Source organism: Nematostella vectensis, chromosome 13 (assembly GCF_932526225.1).
Source record: "Nematostella vectensis chromosome 13, jaNemVect1.1, whole genome shotgun sequence".
NCBI classification, from domain to species: domain Eukaryota; kingdom Metazoa; phylum Cnidaria; class Anthozoa; order Actiniaria; family Edwardsiidae; genus Nematostella; species Nematostella vectensis.
In genome coordinates this window covers 6,582,023-6,605,420 of record NC_064046.1, presented here as the reverse complement: position 1 = coordinate 6,605,420, position 23,398 = coordinate 6,582,023, and the positions used below count along the sequence as shown (strand labels likewise).

At 44.6% G+C, this 23,398-nt stretch overlaps 3 protein-coding genes and 1 long non-coding RNA gene across 6 annotated transcripts in view; 3 read left to right on the top strand and 1 right to left on the bottom strand.

The window, feature by feature from the left end:
- The window catches only part of LOC5518000 (bromodomain-containing protein 7), a 49,944-nt gene that overhangs the window by 13,526 nt on the left and 13,020 nt on the right, over positions 1-23,398 (bottom strand). Inside the window, exon 13 of the mRNA XM_048720760.1 lies at positions 1,427-1,538. Within this exon, the coding sequence (XP_048576717.1) occupies positions 1,427-1,538 (112 nt within the window). The remainder of the gene's footprint in view (positions 1-1,426; positions 1,539-23,398) is intronic.
- Positions 1,454-2,172, top strand: LOC125559019. The gene is made up of 2 exons (XR_007306265.1): positions 1,454-2,006; positions 2,113-2,172. It is a non-coding gene; the product is annotated as an uncharacterized LOC125559019 (long non-coding RNA).
- LOC116603307 lies at positions 3,035-8,983 on the top strand. 3 transcript variants are annotated; one of them, XR_007306264.1, is made up of 3 exons: positions 3,035-4,862; positions 6,394-8,817; positions 8,947-8,983. XR_007306264.1 is itself a non-coding variant. In XM_048720759.1 (2 exons), the coding sequence occupies exons 1-2, from the start codon at positions 3,486-3,488 to the stop codon at positions 8,374-8,376; spliced, it is 3,360 nt and encodes a 1,119-aa protein (XP_048576716.1). In that variant the 5' UTR covers positions 3,035-3,485; the 3' UTR covers positions 8,377-8,983. The 3 variants fall into 3 exon arrangements, 1 of the variants encoding a protein (XP_048576716.1); XR_007306263.1 differs by having other exon boundaries at positions 8,924-8,983; XM_048720759.1 differs by having other exon boundaries at positions 6,394-8,983.
- Positions 9,454-15,987, top strand: LOC125559018. Its single transcript, XM_048720761.1, has 2 exons — positions 9,454-9,744; positions 10,506-15,987. Exon 2 carries the CDS (start codon positions 14,162-14,164, stop codon positions 15,020-15,022), a length of 861 nt encoding a protein of 286 aa, XP_048576718.1. The 5' UTR covers positions 9,454-9,744; positions 10,506-14,161; the 3' UTR covers positions 15,023-15,987.

The window sequence follows — 23,398 nt, the reverse complement described above, 5'->3', positions numbered from 1 at the left end:
ATCACGATAGGCAGATGTGCAGGGTCTGTCGTCTATTGACCGATGAGCTTATCATAAACTAGCTTAAAGATCTGGTACGAGTGCTGTCGTTGTAATATTTGTCACTACAGGTCAGTGATGAGTAGACTCGATTTCTAGCTGAGCTTTTATGGTCACTTCTCTATTTTCAAGTTTATGTATTGTCCTTGTATCTATTGTAATTCTATTCAATAATTTTCTTGTTAACCCATAAAAGTTGAAAATAGAAACGGTTGGATATCGAGCAATAGCTACTTAGAGGCATTACTTTGAAAAAGTCTCTCTTCCTTGGAAAAAAATGTTTGTCAGTTATTGTTCCATCAAATGTGCATGTGTGTATCAAATATATTTTCGGCAAGGTTCCCTTCTCTTCCAAGTTTTATCAATGTCACTCGAGAATCGAGCATCAGGAGAATGATTTTCACTAAATGAAGCTCCTCACAAACTCTAAACTTCAAAAACAACATTATACTCTAGACACAACACACCTAACCCTCTAACTACTCTCCTTTATACATTACCTATACACCTTAATCCCTCTCCACCTCCTACTTATCTCTTCTCTATAACGTCCACAGTTCATATCAAACCACCCCCAACAATCTCCCTTATTCATTCCTCTCAAGCGTACACTCCTAATAGACTTACACACCCTTCTCCCACACTATAACAACCTTCTCACCCTTGCTTTATCTTTTCACCACCGTTAACCAAACACACACTTTGTTCAACCTTTCTGTCACATTTTATTTCCATCCCCACTATTTTCGCCACTACATCACCAGGAGAAAAGAATTTTGGGAGGAGAATTATTTTCGAAAGCTTCTATGATAGATATAATTATGTTTGTCAAATCCAAGATTTCAATTATATTGACAAGCATTATTGCAATGGTAACTTTTTTAATGTAATTCATAATAAACATGTAGGACATCTACATAGCGATGTTTGATTAACTTAGCTGCAAAAATGGCCGAGTAATTAAAGCAATAGAATATCTGCATAAATTAACATAAATTATAAGAAATTACTTTTATATGGATATACCATTTTATTCTATTATATTTTATTTATATCTATATTACTATTTAGGAATCTTGTAAAGTTAAAAAAAATGCGAGAAAAACCTGGAGAAAACTTTTTTTGGAATGACCCATCCACCACACCATATAATATGATATTCCTAGTTTTTATTTGCCACAGTATTTACAAAACAATACATTTTTCTTTTTTTTATGTGTCCCTTGTAGTGTGGTGCGGGGTGTAATCCCGTGCGATTTTCGTGCTGAAATTGATTTCTTTGCTGTTTTGGGTCTATTATGGAGTGAAAAATCAGATTCTGGTGGGGGCCAAGTTTTCAGACCGCGTTTTGATAGATTTTAAAGGTAACATATAAAGGTGAGAGTACCTCCTGGCGGGATGCGATAAGCTTGGCGTGTGCACCTTCAGTAAGGACGTTCAGCAGTCGGTCCACCACGCCATGCGCAAACGTGTTGGTGTTTTTGACAAAATCTTGAATGCTGAAAAAGATATACTTGTTAGTGGTATAGTACTTGGCGGTTTCAGTGCAGCGTAAAACCCAGCCAAACTATATTGTTATGAACATTGAAAATACAAAAAAGAACGTTGATTTAAATTGAACGGATTAGATAGTTTAGACAATTGTTTAGTTGAGTTACCACGGCTTCCTCTGTTTTGAGCACAGCCGCCCTTTCCTATGATTAGACTGATAAGATTTATTGTAGTTTACGCATTTCCCTTTGAGTAAGAGTTTAGGAATGAGGCACGTCCTACTTTAGGACACGTCCCACCTACCTATAAATTATAGTACCTATTTAGCAATCTTTAAGAGTTGAGCAGAGAAACCGAAGAGAGAAGAGTTGAGTTGAGAGCCAGAGAAGCAGAGTTAGAGAAGTCAGAGTGGAGTTTGAAGAGTTACAAGCTTACTTGGAGTTGTATTTCTTTAAGCCCCGGAGACGAGATCAGACGTAAGTTGAATTTGTAAATATTGATTTAGCCTTTTTGCGATTTACAGAACTGCCTGTAGTCCTTAGGTTTTTATCCTAAATTTGTGAATTGTTAATTACTTCATAGTTATCACCGCATGTGTTCGATAGTTGGACGAGTTGATTGTAATAAACGCTGTTAAATCAAGCTTGGATGACTGTTCTACACTGTGGTTGACACTAAAACGAGCCCACTGCACACTTCCCACAAGTCGCTGCTTTGGAACCGCTTTCAGTGATAAGTCTGGCTGAAAACAACGTTGGAAGGTAGGCCCTTTCAAGTTTATACCGAGATGAGCGAGAGAGGAGATCCCGAACGGCACGGCGCTGAGACAGGCCGAATTACACGCCGAACCACAAAAATGACGCAAAAAGCCCTTCAAAACGCGATCGAGCGTAAAAGTATCGAGATTGACAGGTCTAAAAGAAGGCTCCTTAGCGTTATCTAAACATCTAAAAGTCTAAGCCATGATAGTAACTTAGATATAGTTTTGCACGACCTCACAACTGAGGTGCATCAATACGGGATGATTTTGCAACAGCTACTCGAGCTGCACGAACAAAATACTAACGGTGAACACGGACACGAGGTCCAACTCACCGAGGAAAACGAAATCCTAAAACTAGCCTTTAAAGAAATAGAGAGACTTAAGTATATGATAAGTGTTAAGCAAAGCGGTAAAGAGTTTGATGCGAAATCTGAGCGTTCGTATCGATCCTCGCAATCGTCCAGTTCTAGAGCAAGTAGCGCCCGCATAAAAGCTTTAGCAGAGGCGAGGGCCGCGCGCAAAGCAAAACTCGATGCGATAGAACAAGCGATAAACGAGGAGGAATTTGGGGAAGGACCCGCAGAAAAAGAGGACGCAGAGAACTTCACGGGACAGTGGGTCCATTCCTCCCCCGCACTCGAAAGCGATACGCCAAATGTACGCAACGCCCTTGGGCCCAAAAACACGTCCGAACCACACACCCTGTCGTTATCCCACCTCCCACGGTCAGATAACTACCAAAAGAATCAACCCCCGCTTTGCCCTATCGAGAACACGTACAACCCCAAGACCGGATGTTTACCAATCACGGCCATGACAAAGACGTCAATTACCATCCAGTCATATCAACACCTGATAATCCGTACAGAGACATCACGCAAAGCCAACTAATGGATTCGCTAACGACGGTCAATAACCAAATAGTAACGAGCTTAGCCCGTCAACGTTTACCAATTTCTGAGCCAGATATATTTGACGGTGACGCCACGCTATTCCAGCCCTGGAAAAGAGCCTTCAAAACTATGCTTCATGATGCGATAGTTTCACCGACCCAAGAGATCAACTATCTAAGAAAATTCACCAGCGGCCCCCCGCAAGCCCTGGTCGACAATTACAGAAGAGATTGCGTGATCCCGCAACGCTACTTGAGCAACTCTGGGTCGAATTAGAGAAGCGTTTCGGCAGTCCAGCGATGATAAGCAGCTCGCTCCTAGAACGGCTGAAAAACGCCGCCCGCTTTAGTGAAAACCAGCCAGAAAAACTGCAACAGTTTGCCGATCTCTGCGCTGACGTCGAGAGCCAAGTCGCACAACTACCAGGCCTTGCCTGCCTTAATTTTGCGAACGCGATGCAGCCGGTAATCGATAAGCTACCAAAATCTATCTGCGCAAAATGGGAGAAAGAGATAGCGAATTTCTCTGACGCTAACGGCGGCGTTTACCCTCCATTTGAGCGTTTCGCGAAAATAATCCAAGGGCAGGCTAACATTAAAAACAACGCCAATGTTTTAGCCAGCAAGGCCACTACTACCGAAGTTACACCCTCCTCTGCGCACGCCCCCAGACCTCGCAGAGAGCAGAGAACGTTCAAAACTAACGCGCAGCCCCAAAGAAAAGGGAGGGAAGGACCCGAAAATAAAAAAGTAAACCGATGTCCCTATCATGAGAGAGACGGGCACACCCTAGCCGAATGCAAAACGTTCGCAGCTAAAACCGTCAGTGAGCGCAAAAAGTGGCTAACTGACGCTACCCTATGCTATCGCTGCCTCGATCCGTCACACTTTGCTCGCGACTGCCGCGCCCCTATACAGTGCGCAACCTGCGGCGACTTACGTCACAACACAGTGCTGCATAGAGACCCACCCCCTCCCAAGGACAACCCCGACCCCGAGAAGCCGGTCACCGCCAAATGCACTGCACTCTGCGACCCCGTCGGAGGGACATCCTGTAGCAAAATGGTCCTAGTAGACGTCTATAGCATACACAAACCATCTACCGCTCAGCGCATTTACGCCATTATCGACGAACAGAGTAACACCTCACTTATCACCAGCAAACTCGCCGACGACCTTGGCGCCGATGGCCCTAGAGAAGTCTACAACTTGTCGACATGCAGCAACGAGAGAGAGGAAAAGAGTGGTAGACGAGTGACAGGCATCGAGGCACGATCAGTCAGCGGAGCTGCATTTTCGCTGCCTACACTCGTTGAGTGCGACGTCATCCCAGGGGACAAGCGCGAGATCCCCACACCTGAGATGGCGAGGAGCTTCAAGCACCTTAAACCAATCGCCGACCAGATACCCCCCCTAGACGATACGGCAGAGGTTCACCTCTTGATAGGTCGCGACGCGCCAGAACTACTGAAAGTGAAAGAGTTCAAAAACGGCCCCAGAGGAGCCCCGTGGGCACAGCGACTAGCCCTTGGATGGACCATCAGCGGCCAGATGTGCCTCGACTTTGCGAACGGTCCCGCACACATTCTGAGCCGCCACACCCATGTGTCCAACCGTGAGCGACAGGAGACCGGGGACGAGAACTACGAGATAGTGCCGTGCCCCAACATGCTCAAAGTCGATATCCCAATTGACAGCAATAACGTCTTCAAGACAACGCGAGACGACAACGAACCATATCTATCACGAGAAGACAGACAGTTCCTAGAGATCATGGAGAAAGGTACACGCAAAAATTCAAGCGGTAATTGGCAGATGCCCCTACCCTTCCGCGCCCCAAACCAGACCATGCCGAACAACCGTGCACAAGCGATGCACCGATTAAAAGGACTCTTCAAGACATTCGAGAGAAAACCAGAGATGAAACGAGAGTACCTTGAGTTTCTGGGAAAAATCCTCGAAAAAGGACACGCCTCCCCCGTCCCCCGCGACGAGCCCCCGCCAAAACCAGGCCATTCCTGGTACCTAGCGCACTTCGCAACCTATCATAACACTAAACACACCATAAAAGTAGTTTTTGATAGCAGTTGCGAATTTCAAGGAATCTCACTGAATAAAGTAATTCTACCCGGTCCCGACTTAATGAATAACCTCATAGGCGTACTGATGCGTTTTCGAAAAGAAAACACCGGTGTCATGTGCGACGTAGAACAAATGTTTCACTCCTTTCATGTCGAACCCTCTCACAGAGATTTCCTCCGCTTCCTGTGGTTTGAAGAGAACAACCCAGAGAAACCAGTCACAGAGTACCGCATGAACGTTCATCTCTTCGGAAACGGCCCCAGCCCAGCGATAGCCACATACGGCCTCCGTAGAACTGCGTCGGATGGCGAGGAGGAGTATGGCGAGGAGTCAAAGAATTTTATCCGCCGCAACTTCTACGTCGATGACGGACTGGCTTCGCTTCCAACAGCCCAACAAGCGATAGATCCGGTTAAAAAAGCACAAGCCACCCTAGCTACGGCCAACCTCAGACTCCACAAGGTCGTATCCAACTCGGTAGAAGTCATGGAAGCATTCCCTGCTGATGACAGAGCAAAGGACGTGCGTGACCTTGACCTGCGCCAAGACGTCCTTCCCGCCCAAAGATCCCTTGGAGTGTACTGGGACCTAGAGACGGACGCGTTCACATTTAAGGTGACAGTTCCAGAAAAGCCTTTCACGAGAAGAGGGGTCTTGTCTATCGTAAACTCCGTATACGACTCTCTAGGTCTAGCGGTACCGGTGATGCTCGAGGGCAGGAAAATGCTGCAAAAGCTAGTGCTTATGGGTAAAAGAAGAAGCAAAGACGACTCCCCCCTGGCATGGGATGACCCGCTCCCCACCGCGATGAAAGACCGATGGGCAAGATGGAAAGACTCGCTCCCAGACCTCCAAAATGTGTCGGTACCCCCGCTGTCACCACCCAAAAATGTTTGGCACTGTCTCCACGGCAGAACTACATGCGTTCTCAGATGCGAGTCAAGACGCGATCGGGACCGCCGTTTACCTCCGACTCGTGAATGAAGCGAAAAAGGTATCCGTCTCCCTAGTGTATGGCCAAGCAAGAGTCGCACCAGCAAACTCAACCAGCATACCACGCCTAGAGCTATGTGGAGCAGTCCTAGCAGTACAAGCCGTACAAAAGATAATGAGAGAGATCGACATCGAGATATCCCAAGTCAAGTACTACACCGACTCGAAGGTGGTACTCGGTTACATAACGAATGAAAGCCGGCGCTTTTATGTCTATGTAGCCAACAGAGTTCAACAGATAAGAAGCTTGTCTAACCCAGAGCAGTGGAGGTACGTGGAGACCGAGCTCAACCCTGCCGACCTAGCGACGCGAGGAGTATCACGGAACAAACTAGGAGAAACCAGCTGGCTTAGTGGTCCCACATTACTCAAAAATATAGAAACCGCTGACACCCCGAGTGAAGCATACTTACTCGACGCAAGCGACCCCGAGGTGCGCAAAGAAGTGGTTTGCGCCAAAGTCAGCACAGATGAAGACACAAAGAAGCCGGGCCTTGGCGCACACCGATTCTTGAGATTCTCGACCCTGAAATCCCTACAGCGCGGGATCGCCACCCTAATCGTGAAGGTTAAGAACTTCAAGAACAAAAGGGACACCAGAACCACTAGAGCCAACACGCTGAGCCATCGTCCCAGGGTACAAGGCGAGCAACAGAAGCGCAGAGCCCCTACAGTAGAGGAATTAGATCAGGCCTTGCGAGTCATTATACGTACAACACAGAGAGAAGCATTCAGCGCTGAACTGAAAGGCGCAAATACAGACCCCGAAAACCCAAGAGAAACAAAGAAAAACGCGAAGAAAGCCCTCAGAGGATCACCGCTATACCGCCTCGACCCATTCCTTGACAGTGACGGAATTCTGCGTGTCGGCGGCCGGCTTAGAAGAACTGAGATGAACTACGAACAGAAACACCCCGTCCTTCTACCCAGAAAGCACCATGTCTCACAGCTAGTCGCCCTCCACCATCACGTCAAAGTGCACCACCAAGGCCGACTAATCACAAGCGGCGCCACACGCCAAGCCGGGTTCTGGCTGATTGGAGGCCACGCCACCGTCACAAAAGCCATCAAAGACTGCGTGACCTGCAAGAAGCTGAGGGGACGCCCACTAGAGCAACGAATGGCAGACCTGCCTCCCGACAGGACTGAAGTCTGCAGCCCGTTTACGAACGTTGGCTTCGACGTATTTGGGCCTTGGTCGGTGAAGTCACGAAAGACAAGAGGAGCCATAGCTAACGCAAAGCGCTGGGGACTAGTATTCACGTGCCTCAGCAGTAGAGCGATCCACATAGAGGTACTCGAGTCCATGGATACTAGCGCCTTTATCTGCGCGCTTAGGAGGTTTTTCGCGCTGCGCGGCCATGCTAAACTGCTTAGGTGTGATTGCGGCACTAATTTTGTAGGAGCTAAGACCGGACTCGATAGCGCAATGAAGGAGCTTAATAAGGAGGATGCAGAGAGATTCGTCAGAGAGCAAGGATGCGAGTGGATCCTCAACCCCCCACACGCGTCGCATTTCGGAGGTGTGTGGGAGAGACAGATCCGCACAATACGACGAGTCCTCGACGGCATGTTCGCAGAGCTAGGAGACCACCAACTGACGCATGATTTGCTAGTAACGCTAATAGCAGAGGTCGCTGCGATCGTGAACGCCAGGCCAATATCAGCTCTACCGATGGACGCTGACCAGCCGCAGCCCCTCTCACCTGCGATGCTTCTAAGCATGAAAGAGCGCCCTACTGGACCCCCTCCAGGCCGTTTCTTGCCCACAGACATCTACGCACGTCGCCGCTGGAGATGCGTCCAGTACCTGGCGGAGCAGGTCTGGTCGAGATGGAGAAGGGAGTACCTCCAGAATCTCCAGCCCCGCGAGAAGTGGAACGGAACAACGGAGAGTCTGCGCGCAGGCGATATCATACTACTAAGGGACGAGACGGAGCACCGCAACGACTGGCCACTAGGACGAGTAACAGAGGCGGTGAAGAGCGAGGACGGTAGAGTTAGGAAGGCGAAGGTAGAGGTAGTTAGAGACAGAGTCAAGAGGACCTACTTGCGCCCCATCAAGGAACTCATCCTGCTTATCCGCGCAGATGACGACAAAGAGAGCCAAGAGTAGGGTAGAAAAGATTAGAATAGCAAGGATTGAAATCCTTGGGCGAGGAGTGTTATGAACATTGAAAATACAAAAAAGAACGTTGATTTAAATTGAACGGATTAGATAGTTTAGACAATTGTTTAGTTGAGTTACCACGGCTTCCTCTGTTTTGAGCACAGCCGCCCTTTCCTATGATTAGACTGATAAGATTTATTGTAGTTTACGCATTTCCCTTTGAGTAAGAGTTTAGGAATGAGGCACGTCCTACTTTAGGACACGTCCCACCTACCTATAAATTATAGTACCTATTTAGCAATCTTTAAGAGTTGAGCAGAGAAACCGAAGAGAGAAGAGTTGAGTTGAGAGCCAGAGAAGTAGAGTTAGAGAAGTCAGAGTGGAGTTTGAAGAGTTACAAGCTTACTTGGAGTTGTATTTCTTTAAGCCCCGGAGACGAGATCAGACGTAAGTTGAATTTGTAAATATTGATTTAGCCTTTTTGCGATTTACAGAACTGCCTGTAGTCCTTAGGTTTTTATCCTAAATTTGTGAATTGTTAATTACTTCATAGTTATCACCGCATGTGTTCGATAGTTGGACGAGTTGATTGTAATAAACGCTGTTAAATCAAGCTTGGATGACTGTTCTACACTGTGGTTGACACTAAAACGAGCCCACTGCACACTTCCCACAAGTCGCTGCTTTGGAACCGCTTTCATATATGATAAAAGATTTTGGTGAAACTATATGGTATCATATTGTGGTGAAACTATATGATACAAGATTTTGGTGTCAGCTATTGAATAAATTACTGGAACTATATGCTTTCTTCATATCTTGGAATCCGGGCGGTGTGTGCGGGTTTTATTTTATAGTCACGGCTGTTGCCTGACATTCTTGGAATTTTAATTCTTAGGAGCGAGTCAGGGGATTCCCCGCGGGCAAGTCTGGGCATGTCTATTGTATTTAGGATTTTCCCGCTGGCGAAGTGGAATGTTCTAGATTTGCTTAGAGAGATGGCAACGCAATAATATTTTAATTCCTAGGAGTGAATCAGGGGATTCACCGCGGTAGAGTATAAATATGTCTTAGAATTGTCTACCGTATGTATTTGTGGAACTTGTATGTAGACAAACACAGAGAGCCGTGACGTCATGTAGGAACGCAGTCTCGTGTGGAACTTGCATGTAGACCAACACAGATGTGCCATGACGTAACGGCATAGGTGTGCCGCGACGTCATATAGAAATATAATCTCTTGTATTAGCATATAGAATGGATTGTAATACAGGGATCCATATGGCATTAGAAGAAGAGGGATATTACGACTGTCCATTTTGTGATCTAAGGATAGCGGAGTACGTGACTAAGGGAAAGTCGGTGAGGTTCGAGGTATGTTGTGGTAGGCAGGATATGGTGAATGACAATGGAGCTAAATGTGTGTAGAAATTGTGGTGTTCACCATGGATACGACTATGCCGTCGAGTGCTTTGATTTTTACGAGAATATGTACAGGATACGTAGGAAGTCGGTGTACCATCGGAAGAACCGTTTAGAAAATGTGTTGTTTGATTTTGACTTAGAAGGGAATAAGCATGACCTACTTAGGAGATTCGAGCAAGTTAAGACGGCTATGAATAAATTATTTACTAGGAGACGATATATTCAGATAAAGTTCATTCTTTACAAATTGTTTCAATTGAAAGATGAGAAGCAAAGTATGAGACAATGCATAAAATATATCAGTCCTAGGACATTGAGGTATTATGAGAAGTTGTGGAAGCAGGTTTGTGATCATCTAGGATGGACGTACATTCATGGTAGTGAGTTTATAACTAAATGTGTGAAGACAAAGTTATCACCATCTTTCTCTAGAGATATGCATATGCTTCCCATATGGGGTCTTATCATAATAAAACCTTATGCTAAAGTTTCGTTTAGTTTGTCTCTCATTTCTATCACTATCTGTTCTCGGGTATGGTCCTCGCTTTTTTTTTTCTCTCGACTGAGGTGAGCGTTTATATACCTTTTCCCGTATCGACTCTCTCATTTATATTTTTCAGCCTCTTTGATAATGAGATTGAATTCGTCTGAGGATATTTGGTTGTCGGTCAATGCTTTGCTAATAAGTGTTTCTGTACATTTTTCGATAGTCTCTTGGAGACTGATGCCGTCACTGTTGAAACAATGGCACTAACACCTGCAGAACTCTTAAAGGTACAGCCACAGGGATCCCAACCCCAGTCAACCTAGTCCCCAATGCCCCAGCTGACAGGGCTACTGAGAGAACCTGACCCGATAGCTATTTTGTTTATAATCGACCGAGCTTTCGCGTACTTTTTCCTAACTCTTTGGTGGTGTTCGAGGTTTGCGCTAATAGAGTTCTTAATAGAGCAGATTTGTTGTAGTCTGAAACTTTTACCATTGTCTTCCTCGGTTGGGATGGTTGGGTAAATTTGGCCGCATCTCTCATGTGGTCTTGCTTCGTACATGTTGTCCATTATATTATATGGTAGTCTGAAACTTTTACCATTGTCTTCCTCGGTTGGGATGGTTGGGTAAATTTGGCCGCATCTCTCATGTGGTCTTGCTTCGTACATGTTGTCCATTATATTATATGGTTAGATAATCTCTATGTACGTTTCTTGTTTTTGGCTATCGTACATGTATTCGACATCGCCGGATAGCTCCTCGCACATTACGTTGCTAGTGAAAAGCGCTGGGTTAGCACCTGTCTCGGTGTTAATGTGTAGGACGGTTTCATTAGCACCCCATACGTAAAGCATGTGCCTCAGCTGAAAGTGTCTGACTGTTATCAAATACTACACCAGTGCTGGTGTGTAGGTGGTCTCTAGGCATGATTACACCCCAAGAGGCGCCTACTTGGTTACTAGACGCTAGATGTTCTGCCCAATGAATTGATAAGAGGCGTCCCCAACGCTCCGCTTCCAAGTGAAGTAGAACATCGGGTCGGTGGACACACCGATGATCTCCGTGCAGTATAGGACCTCTCTCCAGCCATCATTGCCGAGTAATATTTTGGCTTGGTGTATATGTTTTGCTCTGTATGAGGCTATGTCGTCAGCGACTGACTCGCCGTTGTTTTGCCTTCGATGCCGAAGGCATACACTTGGATTTTTTGGGGGCTTGGTGAGTTATGTGAAAGTGATATTACCTATGAAGTTACCTGTGTCGATTACAGCCTCAAGGAATCGGTAGCCTGGCTTCCCATCTATGGCGCCTCTCTTAATGCTATCCCCACGGAAGCCCCATCCAGCCGTTTGGATGTTGATGGTATCCATCGTAAGCATCACATTTGGGTCTATGCAGTAGCACTCGATTCGAATGGTGTAGCCTCAAGATGCTGCAAGTCCGGTAGCGCTATCGATAGGTAGATTGTTTCTTGTGCCCCAATTGGGATATCGTCTACTAGGTAGAAGCCCTGATGTTTAGGGTACAGCCCTTTTGATATATAGGCTCCTCTAATTATTTTCAGGTTACATGATGTTGAGCTCCAAAGGCTTTGGTTGTTTAGAAACCATAGTGCGTTGTGTGTGATACATGATCTTTGTCCAAGTCTGAGGGCGTTGATTTGTTGGGGTGTTAGATTATCGTATGTTAGTGGATCACCTTTTACTCCCTGTGCGCCCTGGTCTCCTTTGTCACCTTTGTCACACTTAACCCCTTGAATGGCTTGGTCGTCTTTATCACCTTTATCACCCTACACCCTTTAGCCCATGTAGACTAGCGTGGTAACTGGACATTTCAGTCACTCTGACGTTGGCACTGCCAACCGTCTTTTCTACTATGTTTAATATTACGTCTTTCCCTACTGCCCCAAGCTCGAAGGCTATTCTCTTGGTCGGGCTGTAGATTATTGGGTATATAGTCTTGAACGACACCCCATTGAAAGAGTGTCTGTAGTCGTGCCATACCCCAGAGGAGTCCTTGAGCTGTGTCGACAAGAGGAGCGTCCCAAAGGTCGGATCCGTTGGGTTGTAAGTAATTAGCTCCCCATTCCCCACGCCTGTATTTAGCGCCGTCATGCTGGTCTTAGCGCTTTGGAACCTCAGCCAACTGTCGTCACCCCTGTCTCCCCTCACACCTGGGGCTCCAGACGCTCCTGGCAGCCCTCGTTAGCACTTAGGGCCTTGCAAGCCTTGTTTAAAAGTTCCTCAAAAGTTCGTAGTTTAATTGTCACGTTTGATAGTGTCTGTGTGAAGTTGAACCGGTGTCTTTTAGTTCGAACTTACCGATTTCCGTAGCGAAGGTCCCGTTTCTAACGTTTGGGAACTGTACCACGGTGAGCGACCCATAGTTGTCAGTGGTTAGTTGAACAAACAAAACGATCCATTCGGTTAGACTGTTAAACTTATGGTTAAATTAACCGCTTGATATGGTAGTGTCGTAGTCGTAGTACTCTATCTTTTGACCTGTCAGTGGGATACCAACCTCGCCGAATTTAAGCCCTTGCACCTTAATCAGTCTATTGTCTTGGCTCAGGTTGTTCTCTTTAATCTCTAGGCTTGTGGTGGATGTGACCTCCAGTTTGATCTTGTAACTAGGGTTTTGTGCCTGCTTAACATCGCTATAGAACTCTGGTGTTTGACCGACTAATTTGACCGTTGCCGTCCGGTTTGCATATCGTGTCTCTGATACTGAGTTTATCGACTTAACCCATTTGAAAGTGAAGATGACGAGATCACATTTTGTCATGTCAAAGCCTATATTGATGGCGCCACTCAAACTCCAAACATCTGTATCAACCTGACCGACGACGATGGGTTTGTTACTTCCTGAGCTCCCGTCCCTACCAGGTGCACCTGGCGGCCCTTGCTTGCCCCGAGGGCCTTGGACACCAAGATTCAAATCTTGTGCATTGAATATTCCCATTATAGTAATACGTTATACTAAACTCAGCCGTAGAAGTTTCTGGCTATCTTCTTGTCTGGTTTACTCACATACAAGAATGAGTATGGTTTACTCACTGATTTACTGTATTGTTCCTTGCTAACCCCAAGCTCACGAGTGATCAGTCCTCTTTCGTTTGTAGATGGGAAGTCGTATACACAAAAGTGACTACAATTTAACCTGACGTCCTTTGGTGTCTTATAGTATGATTGACTTAGGTATATTACGCTGCAGTTCTTATGCCGACCTCGAATAAAGTAATCGATGATTGGTGCCTGGTTCTTTTCACATACGAAGTCGTCGAAAATGATTATTTTTTGTCTCATCATCTAGCTCCCCCACGGGGATGACGTCGTCACTACTACACTCGATAACGCTGTAACCAATTTGGGACTGATGTCGCTAAATGTGTGGATGAGGTCTTGGTATTTCAACTGCTCTAGGTTCTTGGCGTACAGTTAGATCTTGTCGAAGTGGATGAGGGGTATCACTACCATATGGATGAGGCAGTTTGACTTTCCCAACCCTGAAGGGCCTGATATCAAAAGTCGGAAGTTTCGCTAGGCATGAATTTGCAGAGCTGCTTGTACTTTTTGTTCGCTCCAGTGTTAGAGTCGTATTAGGGATGTCCATTCGTATACAAGTACCGTAGATAATTTGAGATAAGTTGGGATAAGTTCAGATAAATTTATGCAACGTATATGTATATGGACATTGCCAATGCGAAGAAGCATATTATCCCAAAGATTGAAGCTGGGAAGATGGTTAAGGTCGTCCATGAGGTCATTAAGGACGTATCAAGCAGGATGAGTATGAGGGCCAAAAAGAGGAGTTCAAGCCCTTGGTTGAGAAGGAGGATAAGGAGATAAGCGATCTTAGAGAGAAGTATATAGACTCTATGAATAGACCAATAGTGTATCCAGAGAGGCCGGCTATCACCGATGGGAGCGAGGCCGCCCCCAAAGAGGTGAATGTAGATGTGGGCAATGACTTCACCGACGATGATAGGAAGATTCTGAGTGACGCTGGGCTTCCTTTACCAAGTGTAGTGTGGGATAGGCAGATGCGTGATGATACAACAGTTAGTAAGATGTTAGGTAAAAGAAGTAAACTGAACCAGGATCTGGGGAAGAAGAAGGGGCGTCTCTCTGTTACTAAGAAGTCTAAGAAGAAACATGCTGATGTGATAAGTCGCTTCACTAGAAGGATTGATGTGAAAAAGAGGTATAGGGATAGGTTAGGGAGTTTTGGGGAGGGGGAGAAGATGGCTAAGTCAGGGAAAGGATTGTATAACCAACCAAAACGGAATGCGTATAAGATATCACAGAATGGGCGATACGGGACTTTAAAGATAGACGTGCCGAAGCTTATGGGTAACCTCAGACTGATAGCCCATAAGGACGGTCAGAAGGTGTATGACAAAAGAGTCGACCTCGATACGATATACATAATCACAAAGCGTTTCAAAAGTAGTAAAAAATACAGCGACCTCTCTAGAATGGTATTCAACGAGTTGAATGAGCTGGGTGAGCTCCCAATACATAGAACCTCAAAGAAGTATTCAAAAATTGGTTCAGGTGTGGTGTACTACAACGACCCCAAAGACCTTCTATCTAGGTTGGAATTACTGGGTGGTTCGATTCAAGCGGGTAACGACTCAGTCAAGGGTGAGTTCTCCGAAGTCGCTCATGTCCTAAGGAGATTGGGTGTTATCTCGAACGACCAACTTGGAAAGCTTTTGTCTAACTATCTTGTATAGATGGAAAATATTGTAGAGAGAGCTGTGTACATCTCATCCCGTGATCGCGAGGCACGTGGCGTCAACCGACCCGATGATTTCACTATCAAAATGAACCCGTCATTACGGCTTTCTAACGACGCCAGACACGAGATCGCCGTCGACAAGATATCGATGCCCTACAGCTGGCATAACATCAATCCCGAATATGGGAACGATAGTGTCAAGTACTCACATGATGATGGGGCGACTTGGACAACCGTCACCTTTTCGAGTGGGATGTACTCATACCATGATCTGAACGATTTTCTACATCAGGATATGAAATCGAACGGTCATGTAGGGGCTGCTGATGGGAAAGACAAATTCTATATCGACACCGTATTCGTCCTCACTACCTACAAAGTCGTCGTCATAGTCGGCGATAAATATGAGCTGGACATGAGGGGGACAAAATTCGGCGAACTCACTGAAAAGTCATCTCGAAGACTGAGTATGGATCTAAATTACTCAACATCACGAACAGCATCGACACGCTCCACATCAACACTGATCTCATAACCGACAGCATTGTAGGAGGTCGCGCTAGTAACACGCTATTTGTCATACCGACAGACAACTTGAGTCGGAGCTACCCGTTCTCAGTCCAACCAACCAGAGCGCTGTTAAACAACGTGGCTGCCAATTTGATTAGCAGTATTAGATTCTACGTGGTGGATTCTATCGGTCGTCCTATCAATCTCAACAGTATCGAATGGCACATGACTCTAATCCTGAGGTCGATATATTAGTCTAACCTAATTGTATATGAGTTATCAACATGAGGAGATATGACCCCGATGTGGGTAGATATGTGTTGAAGCATATCTACGGCGGGGGCGTCATTGACTCGATAACTAATCTCGGCCGTAAGGTATTTGGAAAGACAGCAAAGAAGGCTGTAAAGGATGCGACGAGTAAAGCAGTCTCAACCGCTATAAGCAAAACTGGCGATTACGCTGGGTATAGAGCAGGGGATCAGATCGTCAAGCTCTCACAGAAGAACAAAAAGGGTGCCCAACCCACTATTAGCCCAACACCAACCAAAGATGCTCCGTTAACAGACTCTGAGATCGACGAACGTGTCCAGCGTGGATCTGGAAGGGTACAAAGGTTGAGAGTGTAAGGTATTATCTAACCTTATTATATATTTTGTATAGAAATCCGAAGTACGTACAACGCTATGAAGACATATCGTTTGATTTAGAAACTCCACTAGTTTCAAGCGTCGCGAACAACGCGCACCAAACTCTCACAGGGTATCGTATTGTGCGCCTCTCGATTGGTACAACGCCCGTTTTGAGGTTTATTTCAAGTCCAATTGCTAGCGAATGGTGGAAACATCGCTGTGGACGATCACAATGGCATTGTAAATGGTAGTCATTCACTGATTAAACGACAACACACAGGCGGATCACACCGTTAATATCAAGAACCTATTTGAGTATACACTTCATATGCTAAAACGACTGAAACAAACGAATTTTAATTTCTAGACACTAGTAGATCTGCTGAGGAGAGGCCGGCCGAAGCTACTTATAATAAGGGCTTTGCTGCTCGAAAGGGTTTGCTCGGGACATCTACAACTGTTAACGCTGAAATACCTCTCAATAGATACTCTTTTTCGAAGCGTTCAAAGACAAACTTATGCCTAACACAAAGGTTGAGATACAGATCACTCGAAATAGTGACGCGACTCTCATATGGCAAGCGGGAGATGATTGCCGAATCGTTATAACTAGATTCAAACTGTTGGTGCCACGAATCATCTTCAACTCAGGGGGTGAGAGCATTTGTATGAGTAAATATTTAGCTCCCCATTAGTAGACTTACCTAAGGGAGATGGTCGAGCGGTCAAACTCAGAAGAGCCCAAACAGGGAGCTTCAAGATAACCAGTGGAATCAATCGTCCTAGACATGTTTTCGTGTGGATATCCAATGACGCCAATGAGAATTCTCAAACAGTACATCCATTCCTATATAACACATTTTCGGTGGCTAACAATAGGACGCTAACGAGTTGTCATCTAGAGGTAGGGACTGGTAACCAGTATCCAGAGAGTGAGTACCAGGTTAGTTTTGAGATGTCTAGAGTGTTCCGAGACGTCTTAGGATACGTCAATTCCATTAATGACTACAAAGGAAGAACCCTACTAACTAGAACCAATTTCGGCAGCATTTTCCCATTCATTTACTTCGACTTGAGGAACCAGAAGGCTGATATTAAAGATGATACCACCAAGTTGACATTCAAATATAGATTAAGCAAACGAACAGGATATCGAGCTAACACAGTCTAATGGGAAGCTGTTTTTGTATAACGTATTAGTATAGATGTCGTATGTCAAATACAATGTAAGATTGACTTCAGGTCAAAAGGAGAAGTTGCTCAAGTCATATAAGAAAGCGCCAATAACTCTCCGACTAAAGCATAGCCAACTGTCAAGCTCAGATACTGTGCTGTTGACAAAAAGCCAGATTAATCGAGTTGAGAAGTCGAAACGGAATAGGACAGGAACTGACATAAAAATCAGTCAGACTCAGATTAGAAATCAGGAAGGTGGATTCTTGGGCGCTCAATTGCCAGCACTTGCCCGCCTTGGGTCAGCAGCACTACCATACCTATCTAAGGCCGTCGCGCCATTGGCCACGGGCGCTCTTAGTGGATTAGCTAGTTGGGGTGGCAATAAGGCCTTACCAAAGACTGCCTCTGGGCTATTCAGTGTCCCGAAATTCTCAAGGAAGGAAGAAAACCAGAGTGTCTATAGGTCGATAAAGGTAAAGAATTTTATAACAGACATCTAAAAGACCTACTAGAAAAAAATGGTAAACAAATGTATTCGACTGAGAATGAAGAAAAGAGCAGTGTTTGCGAACGATGGAATAGAACAATTAAAACTAAAATGTGGAGAAAGTTTACTGTTCAGGGTAATACGCAATATTTAGAGATGCTACCTAAGATTTTGAACCCTCAAGCATTAAGATGACGCCCGTAGAAGCTAGCAAAAAGAAGAATGAAGGTATAGTATATTTCAGTCTATACGGTAACATGGAGACACCAAAACAAAAGCCTATATTTAAAATAGGTGATAAGGTTAGGATAAGTAAATATAAACGAAATGTGTTCGACAAGGGCTACACATCGAATTGGACTGAGAAGGTTTTTATAGTTGATAAAATACAATACACTAATCCAATCACTTACAAAATTAAGGATCTAAATAATGAAGACATAAAGGTAGTTTCTACGAATATGAAATACTAAAAGCCAAGCAGGATGTTTTCCGCATCGATAAAGCCATTCGGAGGGATCATAAAAAGAAGAAAGCTTTGGTGAAGTGGAAGGGGTACAGTGACGAATTTAACAGTTGGATGCCATTCAGGGATTTAAACGCACTATAAATACTCCAGTGAACACTTTAGTGAAGCTCACCTTACCCGACGAAAACCTTATGGAACTGAGGCGTGAACTGCTCTACGAGGGCAGCTGATGCAGTGCCCTCCTGAGAGACACGCTTATGCTGACGGCGGAACAGCAGAAAGATAGGATTCACGCGCGGCGTGATGGTAGGATGGTAGGGTACAAAAATACCAGATACTCACTTTCAGCATTGAAACTGAATATGATCTGCATAAGAAGGTCGTCAACTTCATCACGAACCGCCATTCGAGAGCCATCTTAAGTGCATCACTGGGTGAGAACCAAGTGAGCAGCGATATGTGAATAAGATCATAAAGTATGGGCTATCAGAAGGGCTCACCAGACTTGATAATCCAGAATCTGCATAAGGACTACTCAGGCTTTGCGATCGAGTTTAAGAGCCCCAAGGGGAGCGGTAGGCTATCGGACGACCGACAGGTGATGCTACACAGATATAAGGACAACAACTACAAGGTGCTGGCAAGTAACGACTACGATGAGATTATAGAAGAGCTCGTTAAGTACTTCGATGGGGTGAGAGTCCAGTGCGCGCGCTGCTCTAGGAGGTTCAAGTCTGCAGACACTCTGGGGAACCACCTGAGGTACATCCACAGACATTTATAGAAAAAAAGGTATAGTAGTAGTATATATGGAAGTCAAGAGAGGACGAGGGCGCCCCCCTGTGTACCCAACTGTCGAGGAAAGAAAAAATCTATAAGAAGGTCAAAGACCAAGTACATGCTAAACAAGGAGTGGTACTGTCCAGCGTATGGGAACGGCAAGAACTACACGTTGGCTGGAAAGACTAACCACATCAATTCGAAGAAGCACCATAGACATTCTAGAAAAACTAAAAACATATAGAAGCATACAATCCGACGGGTTCGCCACGAACCACACGGATTTAAGGAAAGTGCGTTCAACACTAAGTATATGGTATAGTATATATGAGCGACTCACAGAAAAAATCCAACCCTAATATAGATATGAATGAGAGAGACCTTAAACTAGGTCTGAAACGAAAACTTTTTTTTGCTGAAACATAAGTCTAAAGGTTAAGTAGCAAGCCTGAATAAAAAGGCGCTTCATTTTTGTTCGTTTTTGAATTTTTTTTTTAATTTTCGTCGAAAGAAAATGTCTCACAGACTGGGGTCGAATTTGGACCGTTAGGGGGCCTGTGGTGATTTCACAACCATGGTACGGCGTGTTAAATGATATAGCAGATCCGAAATCAAAGCGCCAGAACTCAGTTGAATAATGGCGTCGTCGATCGAAAGTATCAGGCCAAGAGGCTTAGAGCTCACAGACCCCAGTAACAATCAAGAGTTCAACAGAAGAAGACAAAAAGGAGTTTGAGATGGTTTTTGAGGAAGGTGGATGCGAGTTTCCGCCATATCACTATCAGAGCGCATGGCGAACCGATCGTTGAAGGCTCATCTAGTGAAAAGGAGACACAGCCAAAGCTTTTTATAATACTATAAAACACTGTGAAAATACACAACTGTATTTAGAAGTTTATGTAGAAGTTTAGTCTTCTATGGTGAACTCGAGCCGTAAGGAAGTTGATTCTGAACTTGTAAAAGGCGAAAGCATTAAAAAAAAAACCTTGACATTATACTACGATTTACGAATGGAATTGGAAGTGTTGTTTTCAACGCTGAATGGGAAACTGAAAGATGATGACTCAACTTTAGAGGTACTTGTCGATGAAGTAGCATAGGTTGATAAATGGACTCGCATGAATCTAACATGGAGAAATGGGATTGAGGTAAATAAAAATGTTTTCGTTTCGTGGTGCAAGCATAAACCAAAGTAAGTTAACCTCTTTATTATTTTCTAGTCTTTTTGAAGTGTTGTGAACTGTCATAATTTGACTATCATTTCACGTTTTATGTCTACAAGATTATTATTGCTTAAACCTCGAATTAAGCCTATATATCTAAACGTCCAGTGCAACACTACTTCATGTAACAATTTAGGCTCTATGCGTTATTGTTACCGTTTACACCCCGATATTGTAAACCCTTCCCGAAGTGATAATGCTTTAGTACTTTAAGTTGTGCGCGTATGCACGTGACACACATGAACTCTGCAACGGAGCAGAATATCTCCTTATTTTAAATATATGCCTTCCCTATGTCACTTGCAAACGCTATGTCACTTGCAAACGCAAGATATATCATATTATTCTATGCTATAATCATCTTAGTATCTTAGTACCTTGAAGTAGAATCCACAATTGTATTTAACCATCCTTTTTCAGTTCGAACCTACAAATTCTACAATCCTACAATTCTGCACAATCTACTAACTCATCAACTCTACACCAAAAGTCTGCGGACTAAGAACATTGCTACCCACGAACATTGCCTAGTGCAAACTTGCTACTTTCCGATTTCGGTATTGCGACCCGAATCGCGGGTTTTATATCTTACCAGTCATATTATCTACTATTCAACATTTGATTATTTGTGTGATTCCGTGTACATAATAAATCGTTTTTAAATCAACCCGAATCGCGCTAACTTGCATCAATAGACAGTGTGCTGTCACAAGCTAGAGTTTATCGAGACTAACTGCTAGCTAAGGCAGTCACACTTACGATGTCGAGGCATGATGAGGATCGGTTCCAATAAGCCCAAGAGTGCCACATATGCAACAAGGAATACACTAAGAAGGACACTCGAGTCCGAGACCACTGCCACATAACTGGGTAAGTACAGAGGCTCGGCGCACCGAGAGTGTAACCTGAAACTTAATCCTGAAGAGATAAAGATACCCGTCATATTTCACAACCTAAGAGGCTACGACAGCCATTTCATAATGCAAGAGATTGGAGCCATAGTCAAGAAGCACACATACGTGAACAGTAAGGGTGAGGAGAAGCAAATAAACATCAACGCTATACCGAACAACATGGAGAAGTACATGACCTTCGTGCTTGGCAACCACCTCACCTTTATAGACAGCTTCCAGGTCATGAACTCCAGCTTAGAGAAATTGGTAGGCAACCTACCTAGGAAGTCATTGAAATACACCTCTCAGAGGTTTAAAGGTGAGACCCGACCTTATGGCTAGAAAGGGAGTATACATGGACAACTTCGAGAGGTTCAACGACAAGCGAAGGAGGACTTCTATAGCACCATGTACGACCAACACATCTCAGAGGACTTAAAAGCTTAAAACCATGGGCGACTCCCACGACCTATACCTTGAGTCTGACATACTACTGCTGGCTGACGTGTTTGAGAACTTTAGGAAGACGTGCCTAGAATACTATAAGCTAGATCCATGCAACTACTTCACATCCCCGGTCTATCATGGGAAGCCATGCTAAAAATGAGCCAAAATTAAACTGGAACTCATGATAGAAAACGACGTTCCAATTCATCGAGAAGGGCATGCGCAGTGGCATATCATACATAGCCAACAGATACAGCAAGGCCAACAATAAGTACATGGAATCATACGACGAGACGGCGCCCTCGTACTTGGATGCAAACAACTTGTACAGATGGGCTATGAGTCAGTACCTACCAACTGGTGGATTCAGATGGATGACAGAGAAGAGAATCGAAAAATTGAACCTAGTTTAGTACAGCGAGAGTATTAAAAAGGAGATGATACTAGAAGTCGACCTAGAGTACCCCAAAAGCCTTCACGACCTCCACAACGACTACCCACTAGCCGCGGAGAGAGTGAACATATCAAAGGACATGCTGTCCGAGTACTGCGACAAGATAGCAACAAAATACGGCATACAAACAGGTCTAGTCTCAAAACTGATCCCAACCTTAAAAGACCAAGAGAAACCTCCAGCTATACACAGACCTAGGCCTAAAAGTAACTAAAGTCCACCGAGTCTTAGAGTTCGACCAATCACCATGGCTAATCCAGTATATAGACCTCAACACTGAAAAAACGCAAGAACGCCAAAAACTCATTCGAGAAAGACAGCTTTAAACTGATGAACAACAGCGTATTCGGGAAGACTATGTAGAACCTACGAAAAAACGTAGACGTCACTGGTAACTGACGAGAAGAAACTACTCAAACTGACAAACAAGCCCTCCTATGTGAGTAGTAAGATATTCAACAAGAACTCAGTGGCCTTCCACAAAATCAAAGAGACACTGACCCTAAACAGCCGGTTTACGTGGGTATGTGCATCCTAGACCTCGGCAAGGTACTGATGTACGGCTTCCACTACAACTACATCAAAGAGAAGTATGGAGACAAGGCAAGGCTACTATTCACAAATACAGACAGTCTGACCTACAAGATAGAGACAGAAGACGTGTACCAAGATTTCTGGAACGACAAAGACAGATTCGACAAAAGTGACTACCCAAAGAGCTCCACATTCTTCAACGAAACCAACAAGAAGGTCATCGGCAAGTTCAAAGACGAGGCTGCAGGAACCGCCATCTGCGAGTTTGTCGGACTGCGATCCAAAATGTATAGCTATGCGAAAAGCGACCAATCAGGAGGAAAGACAGCAAAGGGAATCAAAAAAATGTAATCAAGAGTAATATCAAGCATGAAGACTATAAAAAGACATTAATTGACGACAGACAGATGCACCACAAAATGAAGCCCATCAGAAGCCAAAACCATAAGTTAGGAAGCTACGAAATCAATAAAGTGTCACCAGTTGATTCGATGATAAAAGGTATATATAAAAAGACGGAATCAAAAGTTTAGCCTACGGGCACTATAAGATCGGACAATAACCCCGACCACCCATTTGACATACGAATCTTTATTTGACACATACTGGCATCCAATAATTTGGAGAAGGTATACCATCTAAACGCACCGAAACTATTTAAAAATAATTTCTAGTATAGTAGTATATGACCGAAGTCGCGCGAGACGTTGAAACGAAAACGGCCATCTACTACGATGACAGAAGCACGAACACCGTTGTAGACGCC